The sequence below is a fragment of the Eptesicus fuscus genome, chromosome 4, assembly GCF_027574615.1.
Source record: "Eptesicus fuscus isolate TK198812 chromosome 4, DD_ASM_mEF_20220401, whole genome shotgun sequence".
Classification (NCBI taxonomy): Eukaryota; Metazoa; Chordata; class Mammalia; order Chiroptera; family Vespertilionidae; genus Eptesicus; species Eptesicus fuscus.
Window position 1 is genome coordinate 6,572,834 of NC_072476.1, and position 24,600 is coordinate 6,597,433.

At 54.3% G+C, this 24,600-nt stretch overlaps 2 protein-coding genes and 1 pseudogene across 3 annotated transcripts; 2 read left to right on the forward strand and 1 right to left on the reverse strand.

The window, feature by feature from the left end:
* The first annotated feature begins 1,260 nt into the window (after positions 1–1,260).
* RUSF1 (RUS family member 1) lies at positions 1,261–19,606 on the forward strand. Of its 2 annotated transcripts, XM_008152891.3 has the most exons (13): positions 1,261–1,521; positions 1,685–1,799; positions 10,930–10,975; positions 12,833–12,865; positions 12,951–13,056; positions 15,138–15,239; positions 16,786–16,856; positions 16,934–17,118; positions 17,200–17,257; positions 17,947–18,017; positions 18,648–18,791; positions 18,893–18,970; positions 19,423–19,606. In XM_008152891.3, exons 1-13 carry the CDS (start codon positions 1,264–1,266, stop codon positions 19,518–19,520), a joined length of 1,365 nt encoding a protein of 454 aa, XP_008151113.2. In that variant the 5' UTR covers positions 1,261–1,263; the 3' UTR covers positions 19,521–19,606. The 2 variants fall into 2 exon arrangements, with proteins under 2 accessions (XP_008151113.2, XP_054570423.1); XM_054714448.1 differs by lacking the exon at positions 18,648–18,791.
* On the forward strand, positions 5,583–6,202 carry LOC103296224 (thioredoxin reductase-like selenoprotein T; annotated as a pseudogene).
* SLC5A2 (solute carrier family 5 member 2) lies at positions 19,590–23,858 on the reverse strand. Its single transcript, XM_008152777.3, has 11 exons — positions 23,678–23,858; positions 23,285–23,390; positions 22,978–23,058; positions 22,612–22,841; positions 22,183–22,318; positions 21,835–21,942; positions 21,544–21,694; positions 21,262–21,430; positions 20,968–21,183; positions 20,078–20,207; positions 19,590–19,991 (listed from the first exon to the last, which is right to left on the reverse strand). Exons 1-11 carry the CDS (start codon positions 23,771–23,773, stop codon positions 19,765–19,767), a joined length of 1,650 nt encoding a protein of 549 aa, XP_008150999.2. The 5' UTR covers positions 23,774–23,858; the 3' UTR covers positions 19,590–19,764.
* Positions 23,859–24,600: the final 742 nt, after the last annotated feature.

A 24,600-nucleotide genomic window follows, 5' to 3' on the forward strand; every position in this document is an offset into this window, starting at 1 on the left:
GGGAAAGAGGGGAAAAAGGTGAGTTGGGAGAGAAACACTGTCTTTAGACTCTCCCCCAATAAACACAAGAATTTTTGCCTATTTCTCTTGTTTTCTGACACTGATTTTTCTGACACTATTCCGCAATCCTTTGATTTTCTCATTTCTCAGATGTCCCGAGGGTCCTTCCAGAAACAATACTCTTCCCGCCTTGGGGAAGCTGAAGAGCCGAGAACTTCTAGTGGAGTGCCAGAGCAGCCCGGAAAAACAACAAACAAAACGGGAAGTTTGACAGGGCCTCCTCGGGATCATCTGGTCCAGCTTCTCACCATGCATTCATTCATTTATAAGTATCTTTTAAGCACCTACTATGTGTTAGTTACTAGGAATCAAATAGGCGTAAAATGTAGCCCCCTGGCCTCACAACAAAGACGGCACCTGAGGCCCAGAGGCACTGAGATGCCCTAAGTCACACAGTGGAAAACTCTGTGGCCGCCCTGGCTGGTGCGGCTCAGTTGGCTGGGCATCGTCCCTTGCACCAAAAGTTTGCAGGTTCTATTACCAGTCAGGGCACATGCCCTGGTTGTGGGCTCGATCAGTAGGGGGCGTGCAGGAGGCATGTTCCGCTCCCACATGGATGTTTCTCTTTCTCCCTCGCCCTCCTCTCTCTCAATAAAAAGATACTTTTAAATAATAAAAACTAAAAATTCTGCCCGTCAGGTGTGACTCAGTGATTGAGCATGGACCCATGAACCAGGAGGTCACGGGTGGTTCAGGTCGGGGCACATGCCTGGGTTGCAGACTCGATCCCCAGTAGGGGGCGTGCAGGAGGCAGCCGATGGATGATTCCCATCCTTGATGTTTCTCTCTCTTTCTCCCTCTCCCTTTATCTCTCTGAAAATCAATAAAGACATTTTTATTTTAAAAAATATTCTGTGGCCACAGCAGGTCTGGAATGCAACGGTTCCGGGCGCTTTCTCTCCTCCTGGTAACTGGAAGTAGCGGGCCACAGGGATGCGGGTCGCTCCTGGACTCCTCGCCCGCGGCCCAGCTACAAAGAGCGGGGGGGGCACCACACCTGGCGGGTCGGTGGGAGGCGGGGCCGCAGGTCCGGCAGGAACTGTCACGTGGCCGGCTCCACCCAGGACCCCGCGGAGGCCCACGGCCCCTCGCGAAGAAAGATTGCCCCTCCGCCGCCGCCGTAGCCGAGCCGGGCGCAGGCTCCGCCCACGTGTCCGGCCCGCGGGGCGGAGGGGCGTGACCAGGATGGCGGGCGTGGCCAGGATGGCGGGCCCGGCCGGTGTTGGGGCTGCGCTGTGCTCCGAGCGGTTCGGCTCCCAGGCGGCCCGGGGCTGCAGCGCCGCCGCCGACGGGAGCCTGCGGTGGGAGACGTGGGGGCGGCGCTGGTGGGGGGGCGCCGGGGCAGCTCCCGGGCCCGCCGCACCCCCTCTCCCGCGCCTGCTGACCGTGTTCCTGCCTCAGGGCTTCCCCGACAGCGTCAGCCCCGACTACCTGCCCTACCAGCTGTGGGACTCCGTGCAGGTCAGCGTGGCGGGCTGGCAGGCAGCGCGCCGCCTCTCCCTCCCCTTCGCGGGCTGGAGACAGGCTCCGCGGAGCTGGGACGAGTCCCAGGTCGCCCTCCAAGGAGAGCTGCCAGACCTCCCTGCTCCGAGCCCACTCCTCCCCCGTTTCCTCTCTTCCCCAGGCCTTTGCTTCCAGCCTCTCGGGCTCCCTGGCGACCCACGCAGTCCTGCTGGGCATAGGGGTGGGCAATGCAGACGCCTCCGTGTCCGCCGCCACGGCCACTTGGCTGCTGAAAGGTAAGCTGGCCCCTGGAGCCTGACCCATCGCTGCTCTCAGCCCTGCCGTCTGCGGCCTTTTTCCTGGACCAAGAAGCCCAGCTCCCCCTCCCACGTTCTGGCCTCCAGCTCCGGGCTGTGATGCGTGTATTTCTAGACCCATGCCTGATTAGGTCCGGGAGCCAAGTCTCCCTGGTGCCTAGAACCGTGCCTTGCATCCTGCTAAAGAAAGAACAAAATTCAGCTGAGTAAGTGTTCAAGTTCTTCATTGGCTTTATTCAGTGGTGAACTGGGCGGCCGCCCACTGCTGGAATTCCCTCATCGCCATCAGCCGCAGACACTACCCTGTCCAGAGCCCAGATCCCCAACTTAACAGCGCCGCCCCCCCCTCCCCCCTTTATTCCCAGGCTCCTGTGGAGGACTGCTGAGGTGACTGAAAGTGCCAGCTGCCTGCAGCGTGGGAAATTGGGTGGTACTGGGGGGGGGAATGTGTAGTTGGTCCTGAGTAGGAGACAGGAGATTCTGGGAAGAATAAAAGGCATTTTAGATTTTCTGGGGTGCTAGATGGTGCTATAAATAGTAAATGTAGTAATCATCTGTTGAGTGTGCACAGCCTTTTGGAAAACCACTAAGAAATGAGAGATACAGTTTGGTACCCTGCCACCCAGAGAGAGGAGGAGAGAAGAAAGGGGACACTGCCGCGTGCTCCACATCCGGACCCCTGGCCTCTGCACTGTCCTTGGGATTGCACTGCCGTTCCCAGGGAGGATTTATTTTTATTTTTTAATATGTTTTTATTGATTTCAGAGAGGAAGGGAAAGGGAGAGAGAGAGAATCATTGATCGGCTGCCTCCTGCACACCCCACACTGGGGATCGAGCCTGCAACCCCGGGCATGTGCCCTGACCAGGGATCAAACCATCCTGGTTCATAGGTCGATGCTCAGCCACTGAGCCACGTTGGCCAGGATTTAAATTAGAGCCGAAGTGAGGCTCGTTCTGCTCCAGCGTCAGCCTGGCCGCATCTCTGAGGCGCCTCCCTGGGCCTTTGGGAAAGCCAGGAGGCTCCTGCTCACATCCTTACCTTTAAGACCGAGCCAGCGGGCCGGATGGAGTTTCTCTGGAAAGAAGCCCTCTGAGAGTGCGTGTCCGTGGAGAGGTGCTGACCTGTGGCTTGTCACACAAACAGTGCTTATTATATGCCAGTCTTTAAATATACTGACTCAGCGCTAGCTGGTTTGGCTCAGTGGATAGAGCGTCGGCCTGTGGACTGAAGGGTCCCAGGTTCGATTCCGGCCAAGGGCACATGCCCGGGTTATGGGCTCCATCCCCAGTAGGAGGTGTGCAGGAGGCAGCCAATTAATGATTCTCTTCTATCATTGATGTTTCTCTCTCTCTCCCTCTCCCTTCCTCTCTGAAATCAATAAAGAAATATATATATATTTTTAAAAAGAGTTGGCCTTAATTTAAAAATAAATAAATAAATAAATAAATAAATAAACTGACTCAACCTCCACAGTGGCTGAGACAGGTATTGTCCTTACCTTCATGTTATAGATGAGGAAACTGAGGCACAGGAAAGTAACTTGCCCATGGTCATAGCCAGTAAGTACGAGGGCGTGGATTTGAACCCAGGAGGTGTAGTTCAGAGTCCATTTTCATATCACCAAACTGCTTAATTTGGATCTTTTCCTTTGCTCTCCTGTTGGCTAACTCTCTGGCGCGCGGTAGGTGCCTGTGTCAGCAGTTGATGTTTTCAAGTCATTTCTGAGCTCCCTAGAATTATCGCCAGCATGCTGCCTACATATGTCTTTAGGTTAATCTTAAAAATAAGCCCACTTTAAGATGTGAAAGAACCACTTTCTTTAAAGTCTATTGTTGGTATTTTTAAAAAATTATCTTAATTAGAAAGGATTTTACAGACTCATCTCCGTCAAACATGGGAAATTTTTATGTAGAGCTTTATATAAGAAAGTCTTTTGGAATTTTTTTATGTGGTCATTTTCAGTTACACATCCCTTAATGGAACATGATATTAATTGTCATACCTAACAATGGTAATGTTATTAGCAGTTAATATTTTGATAGCCTACTGTATGCCAGGCATTGTGCACACTTCCATAGTACATCACTTAATCTCTGCAGCAGCCGTATGAGGTGGATGCCGTTGTTAATGCATTTTCCGGAGGGGAAAGCTGAGACACAGCAAGGTTTAGTGACTTGCCTGAGATAAGGCAGGGCCAGGATTTGGACCCAGACGGACTGACTCCTGTGCCCCACACTCCTTTGCTAGGAATTTAGAGTGGAGCTAAGTGCAATTTGTGCACAGCTGATCCCTTACTGGGCCTGAAATGTTTCTAGATCTTATAACTCAACTAATTGTAAATGAGGCAGAGACGGGCAGATAGAAATTGTTTCCTAGTCTCGTAGACAGTGCTGACTTTTGGATAATAGGGAGGATATGGGTCATTATTGCATCCTAGTGCCAACCTCCAGTTCTGACAGGGCCTTGCAGACTGCCTCTGACGAAAGACAGAGTAGGCCCCTTCCTGCCACGTTAGCCTTGAATGCAGGACATACACCTGAGTGGTTATGAGTGTGCAGTCAAGGGAAGAAAAATAAGAGTCTGGCCCTGTGAGCTCTCTCTCCACCAGTGAAAGTAATCTTGCTATCTCAGAGCCACTCAGGTGATCCAGTACAAGAATCTTAAATGGAATAGTGAAAATTTTGTGTTGAATCAAGTGTGCTTGAAGGGAAGAGGGTACGGTAGTGACAAAGGGAGGATGCCGCTACAGCCAGCCTGCTGGCGCCCACTTGCAGGGACACACAGGAGACGGAAATGGAGAGGCAGAGCAGGTTGGGTGGGATTGTGTCGGACACGTGCCTGAGACAGCGCTGCTCAGCCCAGCCGGTGGTGGCGGTAAGGGAAGGCAGGCCCAGGGCAGCCATGAGTTTAGGTTCCTTCAGAAAAACTGGGAATTCAGGTTTTCTGTGAAATACCCCATTTTTGTTCACCTGTCTTCTTCAAGCTTCAGTTGCTTCGTCTGTGAAAGGAAATGATTCCTCTCACACTCAGGACTGTTGTGAGGAATGAAAGGCATTTCTATTTCAGGAGTCTGCCAGGGTGCCCAGTCTCTCTCAAGTCCAGCTGTGGGTAAAAGATGTCTAGTTAGAAGGCCTCAGGCCTAAAGAGCGAGGCTGTGGAAGGAGGAGGACATCCGTTCCAGTGGAGAATGGGGAAGGCTGACATATATCACCACCTTATACGCTGTGAGAAGCTCCCAACCCTCCTTTCCACACCAGCTTCCTCCTTGCCTCTCCCACTTGAGGATCCATGTCCTTCAGCTCAGACAAGTGGGGAATCCTCTGCCTGCTGTATCTGTCCCTTCCGGCGCCCGCTGTATGCGGCCTTTCCAGTTGTGGATTCTCAGATGGTCCTTTGAACGTAATGAGCGCTAATGTCAGTGTAAGGTGTAGTGTAAACGGATAGGCACACTGTCTGTGAAGGACCAGATGGCAGATACTGTACACTTTGTATGTTTCAGTCACACCAACCTGATTCTGCCATTGTGTCACCAAAACAGCCCGAGACAATCTGTTGCTAACCTAAAAGTAAAGGGCCTTTCACAGATAGAGGCAACCAGCATTTATTGAGATCAATAAGAATAGCTGTTTGGGATTCCTGCCTCCCTCCCTGACCTTGGCGGATCGAGTCCGCTAGATGGGGAGCAGCTCATGGCTCCCGCTCGGCCTTGGGCTGGCTGCAGTCTTAGTCTGAGTGTGGTTGAAGTGCTGGCTCCATTAAGATGAGACTTTTGCTGCTGCTCCAGGTGGTGGCTTGGCGTTGGTCCAGAGCGATGCCTCAGCCAACCTGGGCGGCATGCCTAGCAAGAGATTAAAGGTGCAGTAGGCCATGGGCCGCTGCTCAAGTTCCAGATTTGTATTCCCTGAGGTCATAGGCAGGTGTTGGAGGAGTATCTGCTGGTTATTAGCCAGCGGTACCCAGACATCCACACTGAAGTCGAGAATTACCTCCCTCAACCAATATATGGACACATAGCATCTTTCCTGTCATCTTCAAACTAGTATCAATAGGCTGAATAGTTGTTGGCAAGGATCCTTCGCTTTCTTTGGCATGCAAGCTCCTAGTGTCTGGCAGTGAGACTAAGAAAATAAGGTCTATGCATGTATGATCATTTTCTTCTTGAGCAGCATGATTGAGAAACAGTGCATGTCAACTGTGCATTTGAGACAACTTTGAATGATGTGCCTGTGTGGTCTAAGCTGGAATCTGGTCACCTTCCATCCATGCAACAGCGTGTTCAAATTCTTGACAATGAAATGAAGCCCAGTGTGCATATGGATTCAATCCCACATCATCGATCATAGCCCACCTATCAGCACTGAAAACTCTTACATTAAGGGATTTTTGAAGAGCAGTGTGACTGACATTATGAAGACCTGTACTGAAGACAGTAAGCTGTTATACAGTCCAGATGCTTTCACAGAGAGAGAAATGTTGATTGGCTGCCTCCTGCACTACCAGGGGTCGAGCCCACAACCTGGGCATATGCCCTGATGGGGACTCAAACTAGCAGCCTTTCAGTGCACAGAATGGTGCCCAACCAACTGAGCCACACCAGGGCAGACCAGATGGTAGGCTCAGTGTACCTCTTGGAAAACCTCAGTGCAAGACAGGTTTTCAGTGCTGGCACACTTTGGAATTCTGCACATTTGTGGAGTGCAATAATACTGTATAGTTATTCCCCCCCTCCCCCACCCACTCAGTTAATGTTTTTTTTTAAATGCAAGCATTACTACTTGTACCTTTTTTCCTTAGTCATATTTGAAATAGCAAAATGAGTTAGAATTTGATTTTTTTTCAAAGGTATCTGTTGTGATTTTTGTATGAATTTTCCTTTTTTTTATAGCTTAGAATTTATCTCTTTGGGAATACAGCTGAAGTTCTCAAATACTTGATGAGTTTATCAGGCATCTCTAATTTGGTCATGTCCAACTTATACAGGTTTCAAAATACTGCAGAGCATTAGACAAGTTTATGGGGAGAGATCCTTTTAATTGATTTTGGAGGGAGAGAGAAAAATCAGTCAGCTGCCTCTGGCATGCACCCCGATAGGATCGAACCCACAACTTGGGCAAGTGCCCCGACGGAATCAAACTGATGACGACCTGGTGCACATGATGCTCAACCAACTGAGCCACACTGGCCAGGGCAAAAGACCAACTGTTTTCTTTCTTTTTTAAATATGTTTTTGTGATTTTAGAGAAAAAGAGAGAGAGAGAAACATCGATCGGATTGAACCCACAGCCTGAGTATGTGCCCTGATTGGGAATTGAACCTGCAACCTTTTGGTGCACAGTGTGATGCTCAACCAACTGAGCCACACTGGCCAGGGCCCCGCTGCTTTCTGAGTCCTGTTCTAGTTGGAGTGTGTTGCCTTGATCAATCTGTTGAGTTGATTAACTGGGCCTTTGTACTTAAATCAATAAAAAACTAAGCAGCCGAAACCGGTTTGGCTCAGTGGATAGAGCGTCAGCCTGCGGACTCAAGGGTCCCAGGTTCGATTCCGGTCAGGGGCATGTACCTTGGTTGCGGGCACATCCCCAGTGGGGTGTGCAAGAGGCAGCTGATTGATGTTTCTCTCTCATCGATGTTTCTGATTCTCTATCCCTCTCTCTTCCTCTCTGTAAAAAATCAATAAAATATATTAAAAAAAAAAAAACTAAGCAGATATAAGTTAAATAAAACTTAGAATTTATTGTCCAGCATACCTGTTAACAATATATTTAACAGTCATCTGCTTACATTTTTGTTTTTGACTTACAGATTTCATAAGGCATACACTTTAGATTCACACACAAATAATAGATCATTTACCATTTTTAGGATAATTGAAACTGACCTCACCAGAAAATTTAGTTGAATTTCTTTATAACTTTAATAATAGATGATTGGAGATCACTTGTCTAATAACTTGCCTAACATATATCAGAATTTTATTATATTTGAGGAACAAAATTGAAAATTTTTTATTCAGTGAATTTAATATCTTTTCAGCATTCTAAAAAGACTCTAAGAATAATTTAGCAGAAATATGACCATAATGTAGAAAATAGTCACCTAGCAACAGTCATAACATGCTTTGGCCTCCATATAGGAGTAGATCCAGATTTGTTAGTGGAAGTAACGTGATTTATGGAAAAGTTAGGAGATCATTCAACATCGAGTCCACCAAACACTTAGTACAGCCATATACGTACTTGGTGTTGAATGTGTCTGGGAATGATCACCATTGTGACAGCCTCGAGGTGGAACATGCTGTAATCTCTGGCTGATAGGAAGTTAATTGGCAGAAAATGGATTAAAATGCCTTATCCTTATTAAGTCTGCAGAGCTGTTAACCTACGTTCATATAGTGCAAGAGTCAATACAGTTTAAGCTGGGAGCTTACTTCCAGGTTATTAGTATTCGGGTGTAATAACGTTTTGCTCTCTCGGACTAGGGCTAAAACCTTGTCAACTTGATTTGTACCAGCTCAGACTTCCTATCTTCTGCAAGTTGAACACACTGCCGAGTGTGCCCAGGGTCTTTCTTCCTCTAGTGACAGTTAACCTTTTGGCGTTTAGACCTTGAATGTTCCCATGTATCTGACAGGTCAACCATGAAGAACCTAAGATTTGATTTTAACTTTTCCATGTTTGCCTTAGGTCAGTGGTCGGCAAACTGTAGCTCGAAAGCCACATTCGGATCTTTGGCCCCTTGAGTGTGGCTCTTGCACAAAATACCACATGCGGGTGCGCACATACAGTGCGATTGAAACTTCGTGGCCCATGCGCAGAAGTCAGTTTTCGGCTCTCAAAAGAAATTTCAATTGTACTGTTGATATTTGGCTCTGTTGACTAATGAGTTTGCTGACCACTACCTTAGGTGAATGAATTGTCTTTTAGAGAATAGCTTTCAGTAGCTTGGACTGTGATAAAACTTGGCTATTTTGTTGATACTCACCTCAATATTGTTGTTTTATCTTTAGCCATATTTAAATCTAGGATTTAATGAGTTTAGTGAAAAATTAGTGGGAAGCCCTAGCCGGTTTGGCTCAGTGGATAGAGCGTCAGCCTTTGGACTGAGAGGTTCCGGGTTCGATTCCGGTCAAGGACATGTACCTTGGTTGCGGGCACATTCCCAGTGGGGGGCGTGCAGGAGGCAGCTGATTGATGTTTCTCTCTAATCGATGTTTCTAACTCTCCCTCTCCCTTCCTCTCTGTAAAAAATCAATAAAATATATTTTTAAAAAAATTAGTGGGAAGCATGAATATGAAAAATATTAAGGGAAAGGGGAAAGTTTAAATGAAGCTATTTAGAATAGAGCTTTATTCTTAACATTTCAGAATTTATTAGTTGCTTTTAAATTTGTGTGGCTCTGTAGTTTATAAATGACTTTGTACTATATATTTTTTTAAAATATATTTTTATTGATTTCAGAGAGGAAGGGAGAGAGATAGAAGCATCAATGATGAGAGAGAATCATTTGATCGGCTGCCTCCTGTATGCCCCACATGAGGGATCAAGCCCACAACCCGGGCATGTGCCCTGACCAGGAATCGAACCGTGACTTCCTAGTTCATAGGTCAAGGCTCAACCACTAAGCCATGCTGGCCGGGCTCTTTGTAGTATATTAATGAGAAGAACATAGAGCATGACACCAGGTTGACTAATGTTACTGGGGTTTTTACCATAGTTGGTATTGTGGAAGAAATTATTTGTTAGATTAATTTTTTTAATGTTAAAAAAAAGAATAACTGTGGGAAGCATTGATCCAGGCAGAAGCCCAAATCCAGTTAGGAGGCAAATGCATGGATGTGAGAAAGGGAAGGGAACAATTACATCCGTAGAAGGAAGGCATTTCTGTTAGTGCAGATAGCAGTGTAGTGGTGCTGGTCCTCAGCAGTTTAATTTTCAGTCACAGTCATCGTATCTGCTGTTTCTTGGCAAACAGTTCCTTAGGCACGAGGTTGCTTTAGTTCCCGTCTAAAGATTATTTTCCTTTGTTTTAACTTTCTAAAGGTTTGAGGCTTAAGACATGCAAGGCAGTTCCTCTGGGATGGCAGCTCCAGGTCCGTTTTTTTTTTTTTCTGTGTTTTGTTTGTTTGTTTATTTTGTTTTTGGGGGGTGTTTTTTTTAACGCTGTAAATGAATGGGCACAGCTGTGTTCCAGTAAGATTTTATTTACAAAGACAAGGATTGGAAGCCCACACACCACAGTTAATGATCCTTGGGCTAAATCTGTGTTTTTCATACTGACTACTGTTTTTTGCTTTATACTGGATTTGGAGCCATCATTTTCTGGGTCACTGTGGTATCCCCCAGGTCTCTGTGTCAGGCACAGAGTAGGTAGCCAGTAAGCATCTGTTGTGCAAATGAAGGTTTGGCTAATTCCAGAGACTTCTCTGACTCTCTCTAGCCTGAGGAGGCCTCTCCCTCTGCCCTCACCCCAGTTCTCTGTCACCAACCTGCAGCTCAAATCCTTTTTATTGATTTGCATTCTAATGACCACCTGTGAACCTGCTGCCCAGCCTGAGAGCCAGAGCATCACATCACCTCTGACCTTTCCACACAGCGTTTCCTGCTCTTTGTGGTGGTTTTACCATATAGATAGAACCCTAAACGCTACAGTGTTTAGTTTTCTTTGTTTTAGAGCTTTATGAAAGTACACTGTGCTGTGCACAGTCTTCATGTCTGACTTCCATGTCAGGTTTTTCCAGGAGTCAGCCATGTTGATGTGAGTAGCTGAGTCCGTTGGCTTTTCACGAAAAGCTGTCTGATGTGCCTCTGAGGAATGTGCAGAATTCTCCTGTGCCTTCCGTCGATGAGCATTTGTGTCTCTCAGCTGTTGTTGTTGTGAACAATGCCGCAGAGACTCTTTCTGGTCCGTGATGTACATGGTACAGGTTCTCTGGGTGTGACTGAGGAACTGCTAAGTCTAGGCTTCTGGCCGTCCCACAGCTATGTCTGTCTAGAGCTTACCGTGCCAGACTGCACTTCCAGGGACAGTGACGCAAGGCGCCAGGGTCTGTCAGACCCCACGGGCCCAAGGCTGTTTCTCAGTCCTTACCAATGCCTCTCTCCCCCAGATTCAACTGGCATGCTGGGTCGCATCGTCTTTGCCTGGTGGAAGGGGTGAGTTCGTCTTCCAGGTCAGAGACTTCTGGCCACTCTCCCCACAGTGGTCATATCTGTCTCAGCCCTGGCTCTATTCTCAGCTCCTCCTCTCTCCTGCCAGTTCCCAGGGTAGAGGAGGGTTAGCAATTATTTCCTTAGAGCTACGGAGTCTTTGTAGAGAACCCAGTGCATGCAGGTGGCTTGCCCAGGGCCCCCTAGCAATGAAGGCACACACCTACTGCCGTGATCAGATCTGCCTTCAAGAGAACTATCTGCCACTTGCTGCCCATCACGGAACAGCACAGAGTCGCAGGCTCTGAGAGTCCTCTGTCTGCTTGCTGGAAGAGGAGCCTGAACGGGACAGTGCTCAGCCCAAAAGGAGTGACTCTACTCCAGACGCTCATGGTGGTTCACACGCTTAGTTGGACCTTGCTGAGCTGAGTGAGCAAGTCCTCAGGATCCCTGTCTGACGTGGGGTCCATGACACCATTTATCTAGAAGGGAGGGTCTTGTGCTGCCTGCTTCCTCCTCAGGTCAGTGCTGGGCAACCTCAGGAGTGATTGAGTGTCTTTGTTCATTGTGATTGTGGGGTACAGTGAGGTAGTTTATGCTAAGTGCTTAGCACATTGCGTGGCACATAGTATGTGTCAGTGAACACTGGCTGCTATTAACTCTAACTGTGCCTCACAAGCTCCTATATGTCATCGCTAACCCTCATAACTCTTTAGAGTAGGGTTGAATGTGTCCATTTCACAGATGTGAAGCAAACCTAGAGAGGGAAGTTACCCATGTCGCACAGCGTGTAACAGTGAGGTGGGCCGTGACCCTAAAGCCTGTACTCTCTGTGGCAGCAGCAAGCTGCTTCGTTGGGCAGAGCCCTAGACCAGGCCCGTGTGTTCCAGTCCTGCCTTTGCCATATATTCCTTCAGGAGTCTCCATGAGTGTCCATTCCCCTCCCAGGAATGCTCCCTTCCCTCTGGGAGATTTCAAGTTAAGGGTCAGGGCTAATGCTGCAGATTCTGAGCTGGGGCTGCCACATCTCCTGCACTGGGGAGTGGTCCCAGGTGTTTGTGCATGGGCCAGGGACCACCGCCTGGCAGAAGAGGCGGACGTTGTGGTGCTGGGTAACAGAAATACCCTGGCCTGGATGTCAGAACCTGGCGCGCTCTCGGCCTGTCCCCCGCTCTCCATGTGATCCCAGGGAAGTCATCGCCCTTCTCTGGGCTGATTAGCTGTGAAATGCAGGGGCTCACTAAGTACAGTGTTTACCAGTCCAAAGTATGTGCACTTCTTGCTGGGTATCCTCAAAGCAGGAGGAAGGGGGAGGAGACGGCAAGGGCCCCAGGGGTAGCCTCTCAGCAGAAGCCCAGAGGGTGGGGTGCAGCGGTAAGACAGTTTTGTTTTTTTTTAAAAATATATTTTATTGATTTTTTACAGAGAGGAAGGAAGAGGGACAGAGAGCTAGAAACATCGATGAGAGAGAAACATCGACCAGCTGCCTCCTGCACACCCCCTACTGGGGATGTGCCCGCAACCAATGTACATGCCCTTGACCGGAATTGAACCTGGGACCTTTCAGTCCATAGACCGACGCTCTATCCACTGAGCCAAACTGGTTTTGGCCCGTTAGACGGTTTTACACCTTCGCGTGTCCCGGGTTAGTAAGGGGGAACACTTAAGTGACCACCGGAGATCCTCGCAGCTAATGGTGGCATTTCAGGCAGCAGTGACAGGGTGTTGGGACAGGTGTCTGCTGGGGTGTGGGCTTTCCTGAGCCCGTCAGACCTTACCATGGCCTGAGGAGGGCCTGCACTGCTCACAGGACGTGTTTTCTTCTTGAATCCAAATCGCAAACCAGCCTCTCCTCCCCAACAGGAGCAAACTGGACTGTAATGCCAAGCAGTGGAGGTGAGGAGCTGGGACTAAGGGAAGGGGAGTCTTCTATTGTAAAGGTCTCTCACCTCTGACCTCTAACCTCTGACCCTTTCCCCAGGCTTTTTGCTGACATCCTCAACGATATCGCCATGTTCCTTGAGATTATGGCTCCCATATTACCGATCTGTTTCACCGTGACCATCTGCATCAGCAATCTGGCCAAGGTACTCACCTGGGCACCCTGTGCTATGTGGGCTCATTTGGGACCCACAGGTGAGCCCAGCCTGGACCCTTTGTTCCGGGCACTTCTAGAAAAGGAAAAGGTTCAGATGCTCCTACCCAGACCCAGCCGTACTCCGATCCTTCTTCAGCCACAGCCTCTGGTGGCTCCCAGTCTGCAGGGTACCTGGAGCCGCAGTGCTGGGGCGGGAGCTCTGAGCTGAGAGAGGAAGGGCGCTCCTGTGCAGCATCTTGGGACCAGCTCCCTGGCTCCCTTTCACTCTCGGGAACATATTTACTGAATGCCTGCTGCATGTTTGGCACGGAGTGTGGGCCCTCCTGTCTTTGGGAGAAAGCCACGAAATTAAACTAATTTATAGAATTATAGCTCCAGATAGTCCAGATAAGAAGTGCAGGGGCAAGAGGGCTCAGCAGTGAATGGGGCCCAGGGAGGGATGGAGGAGGTCCCCAGGGACTGGGGCCTGAAGAAGGAGTTGAAGGTGCAGGGTGGCAGTTCTGAGCAGAAGGAAGTATGGGTCAAGGTCCAGCCGTAGGTCAGACAGCACAGGCTGGTGCTGAGGCGAGGGCCATGGGGTGAAGGCGAGCTCTTGGTCCCGGCCGGCCACTCCCCCTCAGGTCCTTTAGGCCGCTTCATCCAGGTGAGGGAGCGGAAGCCCAGCCAGGTTCCGAAAGAGTTGGCCAGTCTTCACTCAGGATGAAGCTCCAGGCCCAGGCCAAGGATTCCTAAGGAGACCGAGACCCACCTCAAAGCCCCTCCCTCGTTCAGTCACTCCGGACCTCTGCCGCTTCCGCACTGCTGCCGGTTTCCGGCACGCACTTCATGGTGGGGACTCCGCCTCCCTGGCCCACGCACTAGATGCCTCGAGCACCCCTCAGCCCCAGGGGAGACCCCAGAGACCATCTCTGTGGTGGCTGTGGAGCATGCTTCAGATTCCTCCCTGAACTCGCCCTCCTCTGCTCCCTCCCTCCACCCCTCTCAGTGACCAGCACCTCTGTCCCCCCCGGACACTAAGTAGAAGCCTGGCTGTCATCCATGCCCTCTCCCCCTCCCCGGGCCCCCTCAGCTCAATCTCCATTCCGTTCTGTTCTTTTCCCTCCTGAACCTCTCCGTCCATTCACTCCATCTCCCTGCCACCCGGTGGCTCCTCGCTGCTGAAGAAGCACAGTTGCTTCCTAGGTGGGTCTCCCCGTTTCCGTCTCACCCTCTTCGTCCTCAGAGCAGCCCAGTCATGCTAAGAGTGGAAATCAAATCGGCTCACTTCCCGCCCATTACTCTCAGGATAAAGACTTTACAAGGTTGCGAGGTTCCGCGTGATTGGGGCCCCGCCAGTCACTCCAGCTCGTTTTGCTCCACGTTCCTCTTACCTCTGAGCAAGTGATTTCCTCTGCCCACATAGCAGCGTGTTTGCTTACCCTCCGCTGATGCATAAGCTTCCTGAGGGCAGGGGTTGAGCCTGAATCATCCCATCCCATTCAGTCTTGCCTGACAGCTAAGAGAGATTTGATCAGTAGTAGAGGAATGAAGGTGATCACTGGCCCTCATCAGTTAATTAGCTTTAGATCTCAGAGAGCTCCAGGTCCCCTTTGGAGGTCAGGGCCACTTGTGTGGGTTCTGAACTGGCCTGGAAAGCTGGCTAGGCCTTCACTGGGGCAGGGAGAGAGTGGAGTTAGTTCCTGGCAGGCAGGATGCAGGCATGCAGTTGGACGGCAGATGGCCCGGGTGCTCGGGCAGGGTGCAGCCAGAGCAGAAGCTGGAGGGCAGAAGCTCTGGGCTAAGGATGGTTTGGGGCCTCTGCCTTGGAGAGAGAAGTTGAGTTCCCCTGGGTGGGGTCCACAGGGTGGTGTGGCAGGAGAACGGGAGTTTTCTCCCGGAACAGACGGGAGGTGGCCTGGTGGAAGTGCAGAGCGAGAACCAGTACACGGGCAGCATTCAGGGTTTGCTCTAGGGTCACCTGAGCCTGGTTTTCTCCAGCTGGTTTGAGCCATTTACTTGGCTCACCCACAGAAGTGTCTGTTCTCACAGCTCAGGGCCACTCTGACCTTCACTCCGCCCTGTCCCCACCAGTGCCTTGTGAGCGTGGCTGGCGGGGCCACTCGGGCTGCACTGACCATGCACCAGGCCCGGAGGAACAACATGGCCGACGTGTCAGCCAAGGACGGCAGCCAGGTGAGCGGCTGGGCTGGAGGGACAGCGTGAGGGAGGGGTGTGTGTGGGGGGGGGGCAGGTCACAATTTGGGAGTGTGGAGAGAAGCACCTGAGCGCTCCTGGCAGGAAGGAATGTGGGTGCTCCCTGCTCTGACTTTCAGGACGGGTGGTCCGGTGTGAGGGCACAGGCTCTGGGGGCAGTAGGTCCAAGCTGATCACCCCAGCCTCTGCCCATCGCCCATGTGGCAAGAATGAGCCCCGGCCCTGGCCCTCTTTAGGCCATGGCCCCACTCTGGGAGGAGGACCTTCTGATCATGTGAGGCCCACAGGTTAAAGCTCATGGCAAGTCAAAAAGTGCTCAGCATGCAAGGTGGCTGGGGTCACTGACTGGCCAGAGGCACCCACTCAGCAGTTTAGCAGGCCTCTGGCCCCGCCCCTCCCCTGACCGAGGGAGCCTGGAGTAGGGGCGTCGCCACCCCCACAGGCTGAACACTGCCGTCCCCCTTGGTCCTCATGGTAAGTGTTAAGTACATTGCATCATCGAACTCTCACACCGACCCTGTGAGGTCGATGCTGTTACTATCCCTGAACACGTCCCCGGTTGCCCTGTGTTGTGTTACTGCCTCTGTGGATGGAGGAAGCCGGGAGCCTTGGAAAATACAGCTGGGGGGTGGGGGAGGCTGAGGGGTTAGGAAGAGAGTAGATGAGAGAAAAGTGAGGTCTGGGGAGGTCAGAAGTGTGACATATTTTCTTTGAAACTGAAGCAGTCTAGAAGCCTCTGCTCTCCAGTTCTACTTTCTGGCCTTCTCTTAAATTGTTTTGTTCCGTTTCTAAATAGAACTTTTTTTTTCTTTTAATACATTTTTATTGATTTCAGAGAGGAAAGGAGAGGGAGAGAGAAACATCAATGATAAGAGATAATCATTGATCAGCTGCCTCCTGCACGCCCCCTACTGGGGATCGAGCCCACAACCCACGCATGTGCCCTGACTGTGAGGTCGATACTCAACCACTGAGCCACACCGGCTGGGCAAATGTGCCCTTTTTAACCACCAAGAAAACACTTCCCCCACACTGTGGACATTTATTTGCCTAAGCATAGAGCTTCTCAGCTGACTCCTGCAAAACAAAGAAAATGTTTCAAGGGCATTGTATCTGCCAGAGAAGCAGCTGGCATCTTTTTTTTATTGTTTGTTAATCTTCACCTGAGGATATTTTTTTCACTGATTTTTAGAGAGTGTGGAAGGGGGGGGGAGGGGAATTGATGAGAGAGAGAAATATCCATGGGTTGCCTCCCATATACCGACCAGGGTTGGGGATTGAACCTGGAACCCAGGTACGTGATTGACCAAGAATCGAACCAGTGACCCGACGGTCTAACCACTGGGCAACACGGCCAGGGTGCAGCTGGTATCTTTTAAGATGTTAAAAATTTACCAGGCACCCTCTGTGGGTGGAGCCCTGGGTGGTTCTGGGACGGGGAGGGATGTTGTGAAAGGCACTCAGGGTTACTCAGTCTGGCCTGGAGGGGAGCCCTCCAACTCCCAACCCGTCTGCCATTTTCCAGGAGACACTGGTAAACCTGGCAGGGCTCCTGGTCAGCCTCTTGATGCTTCCCCTGGTGTCAGATTGCCCTAGGTAAGCGAGGGCAAGCGAGGGACGGAGGTGCCGGCCGGGCCTCTGTCCCTGCCGACCGCCTCATGCTCTCCTTCCAGCTTCAGCCTTGGCTGTTTCTTCCTCCTCACTGCCCTCCACGTGTACGCCAACTACCGGGCCGTCCGAGCCCTTGTCATAGAGACCTTGAACGAAGGCCGGCTCTGGCTGGTCCTGAAGCACTTCCTTCAGAGGGGAGAGGTGCTTGACCCCACCTCAGCCAATCAGATGGAGCCACTGTGGACAGGTGACCCAACCCCTTGGTCTCAAGTTTTATGTCTCTCGGTCTGTCCTCCTGTCTGGGACTCCTGACTCCAACTTCCCACAGGTTTCTGGCCATCTCTGTCTCTGTCCCTGGGGGTCCCCCTACATCGCTTGGTTTCCAGGTAAGTAGCCCAGTGTCCCACTCACCACTGCTGGCCCCCCACTCCTCACACATGCGCCTCATTCCAGTTGCACACTGGCCTTCCTTGACCAGACCCACCTCTGCTCTCTGGTCCTTATTTCCACTGAACAGACTTGGGGTCCGCATGGGTGCTTGAGTGCAGTGGGTGTGTAACAGAGAGGAGACATAAAGGGTATATTTGTGCGCTAGCAGGTTGTTCAGTGGTCAAGTGGTCAGAGCATTGACCCTTGGATTGAGGGTCACTGGTTCGATTCCAGTCAAGGGCTCGTACCTCTGTTGCAGGCTAGATCCCTGGCCCCAGTTGGGCATGTGCGGGAGGCAACCAATCAATATATCTCTCACACATCAATGTTTTTCTCTCTGTCTCTCCCCTCCCTTCCACTCCCTAAAAAGTCAATGAAAAAAAAAAAAAATACCCTGGGGTAAGGATTAACAAACCAAAAAAAAAGGTTATATTTGTTGGATAAAGGAATAATGGGTGGATGGGGCAAATGGATAGCTAGACGCAGAGGGAGGGTGGCTGTGGGGTGCGTGAGGAATGGCTAGGGGATGGTGGGAAGTGGGTGAAGGACATGAAGTGTAGGCAGTTATGGCTCAGGCGGCTATTCATTTGACTGGGTGGCTACCCTGCCTTTGCTCTCTCCTCCCCACTGCACTCCCTTTCCTCAGTGTCGCTGAGCTGCAGCAGCTGGCTGAGGGACACCGAGAACCTTACCTCCTTCGCTGGGACCAGTCTCAGAGTAAGTGTTCTCCCGCCTTAGGCTCACCACCTGGGGTTGGCTGCCGCTCCTCCGGCTCCAGCCCCGCAAGCCCCGCACAGTGTGGAGTCCGCCTGGGCCCTGCAGCGAGCTCTTGACCAAGACTCGATGTGTGCAAATTATGGCTCCGTGCCCCATGCGTTCCCTTTCTCGTTCTGTAAAACGGAGCCAGCGTGCCGGCCTTACTGCCTGCGGTGTGTCCTGAGGCTCAGATACGGTGACATGTAAAAGCACTGTGTACATTGCTGCACCCTTACTCAGATACCTCAGGGGAACCGCTTTTCTCTCTCATCTGGAGTCACCTCTTGAGGAAAAAAGTACTAGCATTTACTGGTCTGCTGGTTGTATGTTAAAAGGTGCTTATTCTCACGAGCCATTAAAAACATGCAAAATAAACCCACCTCTTGAGCCGCAGTGAGGTTGAATTTGGAAAGTGGGCATTTCAGTTTGGCCAGAGCCGTGGGGCAGCAGGAGGTGCCGTTGGGGAGGAAAGGGCAGACGGCCTTCCACGCCAGCCAAGGCCTCGGGCAGACAGGGAAGAAGCGAGGTGATGGGATCAAGAGTGTCTGGGGAGGTGGCCTTCCCTGGTACCAGTCCGTCCCGGGTCTCCAGATCACGTACAGGTCGTTCTGAGCGAGGAGGCAGGCCCTGAGGCCGTCCTGAGGGCCGCCACGCACGGGCTGGTGCTCGGAGCCCTGCGGGAAGACGGGCCCCTCCCAAGAGAGCTGGGCGAGCTGGGGAACCAGGTGCGGGCAGGTAAGAGCCTCACAGCCTAGGCTGGTGATGACTCGAGGTTGGGTGGGGAGAGGCTGTTCGGCCTGGGGACCCAAGAACTCCTCTTCTGCACCCCCATCCAGACCCTAACAAAGAGAGCTGGGTCATCGTCAAGGAGACACACCGGGTGCTGGACAAGCTTTTCCCAGCGTTCTTGAAAGGTAACATCCTGCAGGCTCCTCGGCCTCTGAGGCCTTCTCCCCAGGGCCCTGCCTGCCCCGGCCCCTCCACCTGGGACGTGGTAGGTCTGGTTCTCTGGGGGTGTCAGTGGGGCCTCGGTTTCTGCAGGATGGAGATGAGGCTGGCCCCTGAGGCTGGCAGTGTTGTCTCTGTATGTAATCCCAGTGGCACTGAAGAACGGAGTGAAGGGAGGCTCACAAATGACTGGTGCTGATCGTTTATTTGGCCCCTGTTCCATCCCACCCCTTCTCCATGGTAGCTCAGTGAGTTCCTGCTGCACCAGATGAGGTGTTAGCCTCATTTTTTGCCAGAAGTCACCCAGCAGAGGCCAGGGGAGCCAGAGCAGGGCATAGGCCTGTACCCAACCTGGGCCACTCCTTACCGCTCTCCCCAGTGGTCCCCTAATACCAATACCCCCATGACCTCTCCCCAGGGCTGCAGGATGCGGGCTGGGAGACTGAGAAGCACCAGCTGGAGGTGGATGAGTGGAGGGCCACATGGCTCCTGTCTCCAGAAAAGAAGGTCCTGTGAGCAGCCCAGATGGAGGCCAGACCCCAGGCAGGCTCGGAGCCTGAAGAAACAACACTGGCTACAGCAGGGTGTGCGAAAGCAGCTTTATTTTGCCCGGGAGGCTGCTGTGGCGGGTTGGCCAGGGCCTCGGGAGGTAACTGCCTGTCAGATGGCCTGGGCCCCAGGCAGAGACAAGGCAGAGGGAAGGCGGATCACGGCCTTCCTCGGCCCTGCCTGTGGCTCGGGGTGCCCAACACAGTCGGCCTCAGGCATAAAAGCCCCAGAGGAAGGTGGCCACGGCCATCATGACCAGGGCATTGACGTTGACCACACGGGCCCAGCGCCGGTCCTCACTGATGTCCTCCAGCCGCCTGGCTGCTGCATCCACCTCCTCCTGGGTGGGGGGTGGGGCACTGCCCGCCCCGCCCCTGCTCATTCCACAGAACCAGAGCAGGCACCTGCGGAGCAGGCCTGGGGCTGGGGGTTGGGGTTCTGGGAGAAATTGAAGCCCTACAGTTAGTTTGAGGGAACTTGGCCCCCCTCAGCTCCGCAGCCCCACCTCCTGGGCCGTGCCTCACCCTCCATCTCCACCGCGTGCTCCGGACGCCCGTTCTGCACAGGGGCTGAGGCCGGACCTTCCAGCTCCTCAGCATCCAGGTCCTCCCGCTCCTCCTTGCTGTGCCGGAGACTGAAAACCAGGCGGTGCAGCTGGGGAAAGGTGGGAGCAGGGACCAGATGGGAGTCCGTTCCCCACCTCAGGCCCTGATGTCTCTTGTCCACGCTGGCACGTCCTGTCCTCCCTCTGTCCTGCGTGTGCACGGCCCAGGCCCAGCTCACTCAAACACGACCTTTGGCTGAACCGAGCCCCTCAGCTGGGTGTTGGAAGCTCTTGGCCCTGCTTCATCACCCAGAGGCTCCTGTCCGCCCAAAGTTGTAGTACTTAGACTCCGGGCTCAGTCCTGCTAACCGTCCCTTCCTGCGGGTATTTGCTCGGATTTCCTCCTGTGGCCTTCCCCCGACTCCTCCGCCGGTGGAATGCTGTCCGTCCTCCTGGCCCTGCCCTTTTGTCTGGCCCCCAATCAGCCCTGTCCTGGGGCCCTTGCCCTGCAGCGGAACAAGACCAAACCCTTTTGTGGGCTTTCAGGAACGTGTCCTGTCCCTCTCAGCCATCAGCCTGTTTTCAGTCCCAAAGGCCAGGCCAACGACTTTGGGAACTTGAATCACAACCCCCACAATCTTCAAGCCATCTCCCCCAAACCACCTCAAATAAATGTCATTAAATAAAAACATTGTGATTGCTTTGCAAATGCGACTTCAAACTGGACTCCCAGCCTGCCCTCACCAGCCCTCAATATAGGGAATCCGGTCCTCTCCACTGGGGGTTCCTGGGAGCTACTGGCCAGCAGCGGAGAGGGCCACACTGCCCCCGTGGCACACGCTGGGTGGCCGTCCAGAGGCTGACACCTACGTGCTTGCGCGGGATGGGTGCTGTGCACAGAGAGATGACGACGGTGAGGAGGCCCGAGCAGACGAAGAGCACGATGGCAAAATAGAGGTAGTGCACCCCGCAGAGGAGAGCCGGGCACGCGGAGGGCCGAACGCAGCTGCCGGAGCCGAAGGAAAACTCGGGAATGAGGCGCGCCAGGCCCATCAGCAGGCCCCCGATCAGTCCCCAGAAGGCACCCTGCGGAGGAGACAGCGTCGGCTCCCCGGCTCCCCGAGGCCGGCCCTGCTCCGAGCCCCAGCGGACGCGCACGCTCACCTTCTCGTTGACGCGGGGCACGAAGAGCGCCAGCACGAAGACCGCGGACACCGGGGGCGCCAGGTAGCTGGAGACGGCCTGGATGTAGTCAAAGAGCTGCCCGCCCTGGGCCGCCTGCACCACCGGGAGCCAGGCCACCGACACCGCCACGATGAACACCACCCAGAGCCTGCGGGGCGGCCGTCAGGCTTCACCGGGACCCCTCTCCCCAGCCCTGCCAGCGCTCCGTCCCCTTCCCGGGCAGATTCGTGGGGCCGGGGATGGAGGGGTGACGGGCCGCACCGTCCTACTAGCAGCAGCTCGCGGTCACCCGCGCGAGGCCGCAGGCGCGTGTAGATGTCCATGGTGAAGAGCGTGCTGCTGCTGTTGAAGATGGAGGCCAGCGAGGACATCAGCGCGGCCAGCATGACCGCCAGCATGAGTCCTCGCAGACCTGTGGGCCGACGGGAGCAGTGAGTCCCGGGACACCAGGGCGTCGGGAGGGTGGGGGCTGGGCAGCCGGTGATTCCTCCCGGGTCAGTCTCCGGGGCGCGCCCACACCGTGGGCAGGGCCACCTGTGTGCTCGCCCTCACCGTTGGGCATGAGCTTGACGACGAGCCGCGGGTAGGCGATGTTGGAGCAGCCCACCTCCGTGCCGCACACGCGCTTACACACCTCTGGCACCACGCACGCCACCTCGTCTGGGGAAAGGGCACGACACACCTAGGACAGGACCTGGTCCGGGAACTCGGATCCCTGAAGCGGGGGCTGGGAATTCTAATGGGGATGCGGTGGGAGGCCTGGTGGGAGGTGGGCTGGATGACCAGGTTCCCAAATCGTAGGGCTGTAATGGATATCGGAGGCGGACACCCGGTCCTTCCACAGGAAAGGGTCTGGAAGGGGCACAGGCCGCTTGCGGCGGGCGGGGGTGCACACATTACCCGGATAAAGAATGCGGCTGATCATGCCCGGCATGACCATGAGGAACATGGGCATCAGCTTCAAGTAGCCGCACAGGATGCAGCCCGCCTTGATGTGGGTCAGGTTCTTCCCCGCCAGGCAGCGCTGCACGATGACCTGTGACAAGGGGCGTTCACCCACCTGTGGCCAGTCCCGGACACCCCGCCTCCCCGCGGCTCTCACTCAGGCCCCGCCTGGCTCAGCGCTGCAGCCATTCCGCTCCCTACACAGCCCCTGGGGTGGGACCCGGCTTCCTCGGGTTTAGCTCCACCCCCGCAGGGTTCCCACCCCTCAGGCCACGCCCTCAGCCCAGCTCCACCAGACGGCTTCAGGCCCCACCCACTCAGCCCCGCCCACATTAGTTCTGGTTCTGCCCCAGCCTGGCTCTGGTTCTGGCCCCCGCCTCGCACCTGGTCGCTGCACCAGTACCAGCCGGAGACGATGGTCAGCCCCAGGAGCAGCGCAGGCCACGGCAGGTCCCCCGAGACGGGGTCCCGCAGCAGGTGGTAGGAGTCGGGCCGGGGTTGGTAGCAGGAGCTGGAGATGTTGCCCACGGCCGGATCCTCCGACACCGTCAGCGACGTCATTGCCCCCAAGTATTTGTCGAAAAGCCCAGAATACCCGCCCACCTCATGGAAGGCTGTGTGGGCAAAACCGTCAGGGGACCGGGCGCCCGCGCCAAGGCCCTCCCTAGAACCCACGCCTGGGACTCGTGAGGTCCCGGCTTCCAGAGGGAGCCCTGCCCTCCGCCTCCGCGCCCCTCCCCACGGGCATACCGTAACCCATGAGGATGAAGGCCCCCCCGAGAATGACGAAGGTCTGCACGGTGTCCGTGTACATCAGCGCCGCCAGCCCTCCTGCAAGGGCCGGGGTCAGGGGTCAGCCCGGACAGGCCGCTCCCAGTACAGACCGCGTCGTTGCTCGAACACGAAAAGGCGGCCCTTCCTGGAGAACCAATTTCACAGCGACGGCCGCTCCCCGGCGCGTGCCCTCGAAGCAGGAGGCGGGACTGTGCGCAGAGTCGGGCTGCGTGGCTCCTACCACACTCGGAGCCCTCCCTCCCCTCAGCCCCGCCACGGCCACCTGTCACCGTGTAGACCATGGTGATGCCCAGGAGCGCGATGACGGAGGCGTAGATGTTCCAGCCGAGAGCCTGTTGAATGAACACCGCCCCCGAGAACATGTCCACCTGCGGGAGCAGCGAGCGGGCCGGTCAGGACCAGAGGCCGGGCAGGGGCGCAGCCCCTCCCGCCCAGACCACAGCCCTGCGCGGCCACGCCTCAAAGGCCCCCTCCTATTCCACGCCCTGACCCTCCCAGGTCTCACCCACGGTGGCCGGGGCCCCCGAAATCCATGACTCCCTACCTCCACCAGGACCTCACGTCTCCTCGGTCCCGTCCCCTCCAAGACTTTCCAAAGCCCTTCGGTCCGCGGCCCGCCCTCCCGGGGCCCCTGCCGCCCGCCCCGCGTGCGCACCGAAATCTTGGTGAAGATGTACAGAAAGAGCGAGAGCACGGACAGGTAGAGGCGGATGCGATGGCCGCCGAAGCGCTTGCGCAGGTACTGCGGCATGGTAATGACGCCCGCGGTCAGGTACACCGGCACGAAGAGCCAGCCGAGGAGCAGCACCACAAACAGCGCCTGCGGGCACAGGGACAGCTGGGCGACGGCCCGCCCCGGACCCTGCCTGCAGCGCCTCCTACCGGAAGGGCATGAGACCTCTCACCTCCTTGGGCTTTTAACTAGAGCCCTCCTGGCCTCCCAGGCCGCCACCCCTGGCCAGTCCTTCCCACGGCCGTCCCTGCCCCTTACCCCCAAGCACTTGAGTCCAAGCACAGAGCCCTCAGCCTGACCCCAGCCTCTGCCAGGAAGGGCTGCTTCCCCTCTCCTCCCAACCCCGGAAACCATCAAGGCTCAGCTCAGAGGCCTCCTCCTCCAGGAAGCCCTGAGCGCCAAGCCCTGAGCGCCCAGCTTTCCAAGGCGAGCCTGCGCCAGAGCCTTGGCTCCCTCCCACTTCTGCAAGGGGCTGTAACGCGGCCCCGGAGCCCCAGAGGCCACAACTTCAGAGAGCATCGGAACAAGCTCTTCACTCTCTTTGAGGCTGTTCACCCCACTTCCGAGAGGAGCGAATCAAGGCCACAGAAGATAGGGGCTGGTCCAGGCTCACACAGCAGGTCAGCAGCAGGACCCCTGCCCTGAAAGTGGTCATTTCCTACATCCCTCTGCTTCCATGCTGGACCTGTGACCCTCAGCTGAAGCCAACCGCACCCCACAGTCAGCCTCACACCCCCTCTGCCGGAGCCTCCCTAGGTGTGCCCCTTCCAGGGGTTCCCACCGGGGGTGGGGGTTGTTGGCATAAAGGGGGCTCACATTCCACTCAAATCCAGCCACAGCCAAGC

Coding starts and splice junctions, on each gene's coding strand:
- RUSF1 (XM_008152891.3), top strand. CDS start 1,264: ATGGCGGGCCCGGCCGGTGTTGGGGCTGCGCTGTGCTCCGAGCGGTTC. Junction 17,258..17,946: donor CTACATCGCTTGGTTTCCAG/GTAAGTAGCCCA, acceptor CCCTTTCCTCAG/TGTCGCTGAGCTGCAGCAGC. Junction 18,971..19,422: donor TTTCCCAGCGTTCTTGAAAG/GTAACATCCTGC, acceptor ACCTCTCCCCAG/GGCTGCAGGATGCGGGCTGG.
- SLC5A2 (XM_008152777.3), bottom strand. CDS start 23,773: ATGCCGCAGTACCTGCGCAAGCGCTTCGGCGGCCATCGCATCCGCCTC. Junction 21,695..21,834: donor CGTCAAGCTCATGCCCAACG/GTGAGGGCGAGC, acceptor GTCGGCCCACAG/GTCTGCGAGGACTCATGCTG. Junction 21,431..21,543: donor GAGCTGCTGCTAGTAGGACG/GTGCGGCCCGTC, acceptor GCCGCCCCGCAG/GCTCTGGGTGGTGTTCATCG.